At 41.1% G+C, this 9,628-nt stretch overlaps 1 protein-coding gene across 1 annotated transcript; it reads right to left on the reverse strand.

Annotated features, from left to right (window-relative positions):
• Positions 1–413: 413 nt before the first annotated feature.
• Positions 414–9,238, reverse strand: got2b (glutamic-oxaloacetic transaminase 2b, mitochondrial). The gene is made up of 10 exons (XM_079162411.1): positions 9,110–9,238; positions 5,731–5,887; positions 5,222–5,350; positions 5,063–5,122; positions 4,815–4,976; positions 4,233–4,337; positions 3,930–4,080; positions 2,999–3,164; positions 2,690–2,840; positions 414–1,727 (listed from the first exon to the last, which is right to left on the reverse strand). Exons 1-10 carry the CDS (start codon positions 9,190–9,192, stop codon positions 1,605–1,607), a joined length of 1,287 nt encoding a protein of 428 aa, XP_079018537.1. The 5' UTR covers positions 9,193–9,238; the 3' UTR covers positions 414–1,604.
• Positions 9,239–9,628: the final 390 nt, after the last annotated feature.

Consider the following 9,628-nt stretch of genomic DNA (forward strand, 5'->3'; position numbering starts at 1 on the left):
ACTACGCATCAGTTCTGCATTATTACCTCATCTTCCAGCACCCGTTTTGAGTACGGGACCCGTGTCAAAATGTAGGATCCCACAACTCAGAATGTCCCTGAGGACTCATGCAGTAGGTCTAATGCACCGTGAACATTAGAGGCCCCTGTTCTCACAAACACCTCTAGTCACTGATAAATAGGAAGAAAACTATCAATGAAAAAAAATCTGAATCATAACACTAAGTTTTTAAGATCAGATGAGCATTACATCTCCATGTATACCAAGATCGATACAACTAACATACAGTACATATTTAAAACAGTCAATTGAAATAAGCAAGATGTAGGCACATAGAGGAGAGTAAACCGTAAGGAAAAGGATAACATTAACTGATCACAGAGTTATAAAAAAACAATGCACATTAGAACAGATCATTCTTCTATAACCATTTATTGTTTGTTCAATAAGGTACATGTCCAAGGATCCATTACTTTATGACAGAATGCAAAACATGGAGGCGTGGTTTCAGAAGTATGAGAAAGCTGGGGGGGACCAAACCCCACACTCCTTGATGACCAGATTCATACACTGTACACATACACGTGATGTCTGAGTGAATGAGCAGTAGGTGTTCATTTCTTCTTCAACTGTTCATAGTTCAACAGGATCACTTACCCGACTCATTTCTATTAACCACACAAAGACTGCGTGATTAAAATAAAAACATTTTAAAAACAGGGTTTAGAATTTGGGGCTATGGTGGAATATGGGAAAGATTCAAAGTATTGACCGCTTAAGTTTAACAGTGTTTGGCTTGTGTGCTTCTGTGCATCAGGCATTAGAAAGGGGCCGCTGCCCGGCTGCCACCTAATACATTGAAACCCAAAGATGGTTCAAAATCCCACTGAAAAAGGTGTGAATACAAAAGGAGAACGACGGGGAAATCCCCAACGAAGATAAGGAGAAGATTACTGGATGATTGATTAGTTCAGATGGACAACTGCAGATTAGAAAGATAGTGAATTGATTCCCTGATCGACAAATAAACAGAATGTCTGTCTAATCTTGAAACTTTAACAGTGCCTTTCAACTTATAAAGTGCTACGACTCCACCATTATATATAATGAAAAAAAGAAAGAAAAAAGAAAGGACTCACGTTTTCAACGGGCTTTCACATAGCAACAGAAATCTCAACTTGTGCATAAAATGAATGCACAGTCTAACATTACCGCCATGTTGGTTTCTGGATGTTTTATGGTGAGTGGGCCCACTGCAGATGAACAGCACACAGCTAGGAGGACACTAATGCACAGCCAACAGTTGATTCCACATAATAAATAAGCAAAGATGTCAGCAGTAAGTAGTGGGAGGAAATATGTTTTTTTTTACAATTTGGGGAGTCAGCTCAGTGAAATGTTCAAAAAGAAAAAAGTTAATCAGAAACTTAATAGATTGACAGCAGCAAGTTGAACTCGTGATGAAATCCAATTAAGAAAATGTCTAACTAAACACAGAGCTCTTTTCTAGACGGTGGAATGGAGGCGCCAGAGAATAAGTGACGCGCGACGCTCCTCGTTAACGCTGCTGCTTTGTTTATGTCGCTCTCCCAGCGGGATCCACTCTACTTGGTGACCGCATGGATCCCGTGTGCCAGGTAGCCCACGTTCCCAGAGGTCACGCCTGCCATCGAAATTCTGCCATCCTTGGTCATGTACACTGAAAACTCCTTTGTCAGGCGCTCAACCTGCAGGGAAAATAAATGAACACAACTCAAAATCCACATGTGACAGTAAATGAACAAACATTCCCATTGAATGTAGCAGCCTACTGAAGGTGAAAGCATGAACCCCTTCTTTCTGAATCCTGCTGAGTCATAACTCCCTCTGCATAATGATGATTTCGTTGTTTATTTTATCTGGCGCTAGTGGAAGACTTTGAACTCCATGTCATTTCTGTAGGCTCAGATGTGGAATTATTGATCAACACAAATGAGTCCCTGTGACCAATGTAACACTGAGCCAGAGAGTTCAACACAACTAGTAATATGTCGTGGTTGACCGTGTCAAATGTGATCCATTAATACCAAGACTGAAACTTTTCCTCTGTCTCTGTTTAAGGGAGTGTCATGTAAGATTGTAACAAGATGAGTCACAGTGCTGTTGTGAGGTCGAAAAATCCTGAACGGAAAACATCAAAACAATAGTTTAGGGCCACGAATGTGTTCAGCAGTTAGAAAACAGACTTTCCAATGATTTTACTCAAAAATGGGAGGTTTGATATGGGCTTGTAATTGCTCCTCAGTGAGATTTTTTTTAATTTTTTTCTATTAAGAGTGGCTTAAGAGCAGCAGTTTTCAGGGCCTGTGTGAAATAACCTGAGAGAAGAGAAGTGTCGACTATTTCCAGAAGAGGTGATGTCATGCACTTATCGAATGCAGCATGCAGCTTTATTGTCGCTTTGATCAATGTGTCATTTGACAAACATTAATACAATTATTTCAGTTCAATCAGGGATACTGAAATTGAAGCAGTTTGCCGTTTTACAGGAGGTTATGCATGGCATCATTTGATAAAGTACATTTGAATGATTAAGAAATTGTTCCATCTTTCTCATATTGTCAACTATCACAGGCAAAAAAGTGTGTGTGTGTGTGTGTGTGTGTGTGTGTGTGTGTGTGTGTGTGTGTGTGTGTGTGTGTGTGTTTACCTGGTCGGGTTTGAGGCCTGTGAAGCAGAACATCCCGATCTGGTCGATGACGTGCTGCCAGTTGTGGGAGGAGCCCTCATTTTTCAGACCAGCCGCCAGCTGTTCTCTCATCTTAATGATGCGGTTAGCCATACCATGTACTTCCTCCAGCCTGGAACAAATGACAGCAGAGTCAGTTCAAGAAAGAGATTTTAGATTATATCTAATTGGTGAAGAAGGAGACTTGAACCTAAAACGTTTTTTACAAATATCCAAACTACACGTTCGGTTCAGGTAATATCGGCGTATATATGATCTATAAACACGTACCACAGTGAGCGCAGATCTGGTGTATTGAGAATGGTTGCTGCAATTCTAGCGCCGTTCATTGGTGGGTTGGAGTAAATGGGCCTGATGAGGATCTTAAGTTGAGACTCCACCCTCTTTGCCTCTTCTGTGTCGTTACACACCACAGTGAAGCCGCCCACGCGCTCACCTGTGAATATCAACATGCACAAAGTCCGGTCTGAGAAACTGTAAACCCAATCAATCAGGTTCAGTAATGAGGAGGAGCAGTCATGATGGGCAAAAGGCTAAAATTCCTCACTTAAATCAAAGAACAATACAATGAATGACCGACTACAGCTCTATAATAAAAAAAATAAGAACATCTTATTGTACATTTACCACCATTAAGTTGCATTGTAGAACATTAAGGTTACACATGACAGTAAAACCAAAAGACAGGTGTTACCCGTTTGTAAAATGAGACAAGTAACTTATTATTTTCTTCATATTTCAGTTCTCTAATAAAAATTATCTGAACGCTATCTCACCCCCCAATGTGACTTAATAATACTAGATGTCACTGTGTTCACATTATGAAACACTGTTTTGGTGCGTGCAGACAGACAGACAGACAGACAGACAGACAGACAGACAGACAGACAGACACACACGTTCACTAGATGACGGCATAAGGACACTAATCTGCCTCACATTATAGTGCAACTATATTCAGTGCATTGAAAGTCTGAATTCTCGATCATCTACTTTTCTTTCCACTGGCTGGTGGTAAAATAAACAGTAATTTCAATAGATTCTGCAGTTTGTGTTGACAGACGTGAGCAGACCCCGTCCAGTAACATTTAAACTTCTTACATAATGATATTAGCACCGGTTTCATCTCATTTCCGCGCCGTTACCTGCAGATCATTTGCACTCATGTGTATTTAAGAGCATGTAGTGAATTCTGACTGACCATAGAGTCCCATATTCTTGGCGAAGGACTGGGACAGCAGGATGTTGTGGCCCTGCTCGATGAAGTAGCGCACAGCCCAGGCATCACGATCGATGTCTCCACTCGCAAAGCCCTGATAGGCCATGTCGAAAAACACGAGCAGGTTTCTTTTCTATACGGGGGAAAAGAAAAAAAGGGAGAACACAGGAGAGATATGCAGATACAGACTATTTGTTAATAATTCATGTGATAACAGTTTGATGGAAATACAGTTATTATCAATTGTACATTTCACAGAGCTTCACTGAGATGCTGCATACGCACCTTCACAATGTCAGAAATCTCCTTCCACTGCTCAGGCTTGGGGTCCACACCAGTGGGGTTGTGGGCGCAAGCATGCAGCATGATCACACTGTGCTCCGGGATTTTCTTTGACATAAAAAGAAAAAAGTTTTAGTTAGTCAACTTACAATATGCAAGTGTAATACAGACATATAACTGATGACAATATTGACTGATTAATGTGCTACCTAGCCAACCAACTCTCCTCACAATATTTTTAATGCAAACAATGGAGAGAAAAACATAAAAGTTCTTCCTGGTCGTTGTTACACAACTACAGATGTAAAAATACACAAATGAAGAAATACACCACAGATACAGTAGGACTGTGAAAACCCTACCAGCCTCAATCGCCAACACCTAATTAAACTGAAAACCAGAGAAAGACAGGACTAAATACTCTGTCATTGTGTATGCATACACTTATTCATTAAAATATTTTCACAAAGGATCAAGATGCAAGACAACCCTAAGGGGCTGATTATTGGAAAAAATAATGTTTGAAAATGTTTCTTCACACACATCCCTCACCCCCTCCCGACTAGTTCATAGTTAAAATCTTACAGAGATGTCATCGAGAGCTCCTTTGAAGTCAAAGCCGCAGGTGGACGGGTCGTAGTACGTGTATGCTTTGAGCTGCATGCCAGCGTCTCTGAAGATGGGTGTGTGGTTTCCCCAGGACGGCTTAGGCAGGTACACGTCACGTGGACCTCCGTGGAATCGAGCCTGTGACAAAGGAAAGTCCTGGTAAGATAACCAGCCTGACCCAACGTTTTGTTGTGTGATGATGATCAATACAAGAAGGACCTCACCAAAAAGTTGGCTCCAATGCGCAGAGATCCAGTTCCTGAGATGGTCTGGACAGTGATGCTCTGTTTGGAGAAGAGACTTGCTGCACTGATTTTTGACTTAAAACGGTCAGAACCGATTTGAACTAGATTTCATTTGGAGTAGTTAACACCCCAACTTACCCTGCCGCTCTTCAAGACTTCATTATCATTACCGAAAGCGAGTTGGGCGCAGGACTTGGAAAACTCCGCCAAACCACCAATGCCAAGGTACTCCTTATCCATCTGTTTGGTTGTGATAATAGCCTCTGCCTAAAGGGAAAGCGGGACAATAGAAAAGGTATAAATCACAACTACTTACATTTGCTTGACTGATATTCCCTGCCTCTGTGTTTAAGTTAAAATGTGTTAAGACACATCAAATGCACACACACTTTCTCATGGTAATAAAGCAGAACAGACACCTAATGAAAATGTGAACCATCCATCTCACTTAACAAGAGAGAGTACTGCGGCTCTCTTTAAGTTCATTATAAGAAATCAAGGCTCAATGATATGACTGCTTTCAACACTTAAGTATAAAGGGAAACCACTGAATTGCACAGGGAAAATAAAATCACTGTGTGCATGTGTGCGACATGAGAAAAACACAGCATTAGTAGATTCACTGGAGGAATTGGTGAGAGTTAAACCTTGCGGACGCAGCTGAGCACAAAGGGCTTGCCCTGGTCATCCCTGTAGGCTCCGACTCCCAGGTTCATCTTCTTGGGGTTGGTGTCCTTCTTGAAGGCCTCACTCACCCCCAGGATGGGATCGGGGGGACCCATCTGCACTCCACCCCACCATGAGCTGCAAAGACACAAAATCAGATGAATAATTATGTGGAGGCAAACATTAAAGAGATCAAAAGTTAATAGGTGCACACTGCACTGAAAAACAGCTATTCCCCTCATGAACACGAATGCATCCTTACAAGGTCATAAAGTGAGCTGCTTCTCAAGGTTTCACGGGCCTGATGCGACACCGGTCACACTAATGCGATGGCCGCATTAGGCTCGTTACTGTGACACGCTGTGGGCCGAACGCTGGAGCTTAACACCTCATGTGACCGGAGGATACAACACTGACGTAGAAGACTCATGAACGACACATGGTCAAAGTTCAGAGTTTCATGAAAGAAACATAATCCATTTAGGAGGGTGCAGAGTCTAAAAACTAGAGTAACAGTTAATATGGGTCTAAAACACAAACTCCCTTGTTCACCAAGTCTATTCCCACCATAATAAATCCCCCAACAAGATATTCTATGGAGAAAACAATCTGAAAATAATGCATGAAAATGTGGTTATGAACAAGAATGCATTTCTTGGGCTATTGGCAATATTTTTTACTTTTAATTATCTGGCATATGGCTTGTTCATTTCTTAGTATTTAGAACGTATTAGTTGTATTCATTAGGAGGTACAAAATGCAGTATAAAAGAGAGGAAATCATTTTATTGCCAAGTACTTTTGCACATACAAGAAATTTGTCTTGGTGATTGGGCTGTAAATATAAAAACGGTCATGCGCTCTTACATCTTGACCTCAGACTGACAGTCTGCAGCACATCATGCTCATGACTATTGTAGGCTGTGTAAATGTATTAGATACACTTTAGACTTGTTACCTTCAACATACCATAATGAAACGCATGAGAGTAAAGTTGACCACTCCAATCTAAATTGGGATGAATGTTTTAAAATGCTTTTCTCTCTAACTAAATGTCCAGATGCACCTGTGTTGGTGTCGGGTCGAATGCAGTGATCATCTCTTCAAACATTTCTACTTCTTTATAGTAAGCAACTACTGAAGGAAACACATACAAGTATAGTAAATACATCTTAAAGCCTACATTACCAATACAAAATGCAGTAAAACTGAACTGTGGTGAATTACTAGATACCACTTGTGTGTTTTAGGCTATAGACAAACAAATTGAATACATTATGTTCACACATCGGCTTGATGACAGAGTTGTCGTGTGTTGCGACCTTAACTACACCGCTTCTCACATATTGTCTCAGGTTTCCTCTACTTTGTGAACCCTCTAAACGTTGCAGCTAAATTTAGGACTGAACACTTTGCAAAGGGCAAGAGTTTCCAAACCCCTACTAATAATACATTGAAAAAAAGAACACATAGGTTTATTAAATAGTGACTACAGTTCACTGACAAACATGTTTATTGCAAGAAAATCAAGTGTGAACTGGTTGGGGAGAAAAAAGTATCAGCATTGTCCAGCATTGCAACTGTAAACTTTAGTGTTTGCAACACTTTGCTCTAAATTAAAAGCACCAAGACAAAGCTTGAAATACTCAGACTGTCAGAAAGGTATTGCCTTCATTGTATTTTGTAGTTTGTGGTGCATGTAAATGCGGTTATCACAACTTTGCTTTATACTTTTGAAGTTTAAGATTTATATGATTTTCTTATTTTCATTGCACAAGTACAGTGAAATGCAGAAAGCAGCAAACTGTGTACAGATTCAACAAAGACTATGTATACAAATAAATAAGACAATTTTAATAAATGACAGCATGTCTGTGCAAAGTGAAAATTAACAGGAATACAAATTCAAGAGTAAACCTCTTAAATGCAGCAAAAAGTGGTCAAGACTTGAACAGGAATACAAATTTCAGAATATGATGAATATAGTATAAAAAACATTGAATTTAATAGATCGGCCCCATTGTCACCAATACTTGATCCATCTATCCGAGTTACTTCAGCCTGATATCCACCACTGCATCCCTATTTAACACAAACTAAACTGTACATTGAGAATCTCACTGCAAACAGCATTTGAGTTCATCATCACTATCCACATTCACACAGAACCTTTGAACTTCAGCGTTTGTATACACACCACATTGATTGATTGACAAGTTCGCAGAGCTCAACAGGCCAAAGTCCTTTTGACCAGCTTACAGGGCAGCATTGCTGAGCTTAAAAGGTTAAACGTCTAACATTTCTTAAAAGGGTACAGGTGGGTGCTAATGACATTTATTTATTCTTTGAAACCAGACTAACGTGCTTGGACGTGACACGACAGGATGTGACACACACACAGACAGGAATAATTTTGCACTAGCTAGCTGAACGAGACCTAGTTACTCTATTGGACAAAGAAGAAGAGACTGGTCGAAGAGCAAGAAACGTAAGTCTACACACGCTATATGTTCAATATCTTATGCATGTAAAAAATATATATTTAAAAGGCGCAGCATCAGATCTAAACGACTTTGCCCTCCAAGCTGACTCTGAAAGGGCATCGGCGACTATCTCAGTTTCAAGGCTAGAAATGAGCCAATCGGCGATTAAAGGCGGAACAGTACAGCCAATCAGATCGCACGACTTCTCCAACTACGACAAGTCGCTTAGCTCAAACTGTGCGTGGGATTTGACGGCTAAAGCCATCGCGATCGTGAAAATCATGAAGGAAGTTGCCTTAGAACCAAGAAAAAGCAGAATAACAGCCACCTTGCATGACATATCATAAACAAGTTATTTTAACGGACCAAACCAAGCTGGGTTTATTATTTTCAGCAACACACCGCCGACTTCTTAACGGCAACTTATGCTGCTGACAAATCAACGTGACTTTCATCAGCAGCGAGCTTCACTGATAGCAACAGCAAGTTATATACCCTCCGAGGTCAAGTTGGTGTTGATCGGAGAGGATGTCTAGCACAGCAGGTGTTGACATGTGAGACCATCATGTCATAAAACCAACATATGGACATTAACGCTAGCACCAGGTGCTAACCTTAGATAGCACATCGGGGCCCATTGAAATCACTTGACCCCTGTGTGTTAGCTTGCTAAGCTAGTACAGCTAAAGTAATCACAGTGCAACGAAGCTTCGACGTAAATGTGATGGCTGACAGAACCGTTTAACTTAACATAACGGCTTGTCTGCTGGTCAAGCTAAAGTTAGCTGTCAAACTAACGGGCACGCCGCTAGATCACCAAGTCAACTTTACATTTGAACATTACGCCCGTTAGTTTTGAGCGTCTTATTGCGGTTTACCTGTTGCGGGTGGACAGGACTCCCAGGGACGGGGAGATGTTCCCCAGACAGTAGATCACCTTGTTGGTCTTGAGCAGGGCCATCGTTGAGCTGCGCTTGGAAGCAGAGCCTCGTAGGATGTGGACGGATATGAAGGGCAGGCACGATGACGACGCCACGCTCTGAGTGCGCGCTGACGTCAGTGACAGACGCGCGAAACAGAGCTGCGATTATAATGTCACTGTTAATCCCTCGAGTAGTGTGGTGTAGAGAGGGCAGGAGAGGAAACACACATAAATCCACATTCCATTACAATCTTTGTATTTTAGATTATTCAGATCAATCACCATTAACATTGGGAGCTGTCACTCATAGCAAAGAAAGGTCTCCAACATCACGTGTCCAAAGCAAATACAAAATAGAGAAACACAGAGTAGGAATCACAGGAGAGAATTATCTACTCTAGAAAAGCTATGGGACACTTTATTGCAGAAATGATGGCAATCCCTGGCAGCTGCAGTTACCTGATTGTTCCACTTG

This window comes from Pholis gunnellus (assembly GCF_910591455.1).
Source record: "Pholis gunnellus genome assembly, chromosome: 1".
Lineage (NCBI taxonomy): Eukaryota > Metazoa > Chordata > Actinopteri > Perciformes > Pholidae > Pholis > Pholis gunnellus.

Bases quoted from the DNA above. Each gene is read 5' to 3' on its own strand.
- got2b (XM_079162411.1), bottom strand. From the start codon at position 9,192: ATGGCCCTGCTCAAGACCAACAAGGTGATCTACTGTCTGGGGAACATC. The intron at 5,123-5,221 runs GTAAGTTGGGGT...TTCTCCAAACAG, and splicing joins AAGTCTTGAAGAGCGGCAGG to AGCATCACTGTCCAGACCAT. The intron at 4,338-4,814 runs GTAAGATTTTAA...TTTATGTCAAAG, and splicing joins GAGCTCTCGATGACATCTCT to AAAATCCCGGAGCACAGTGT.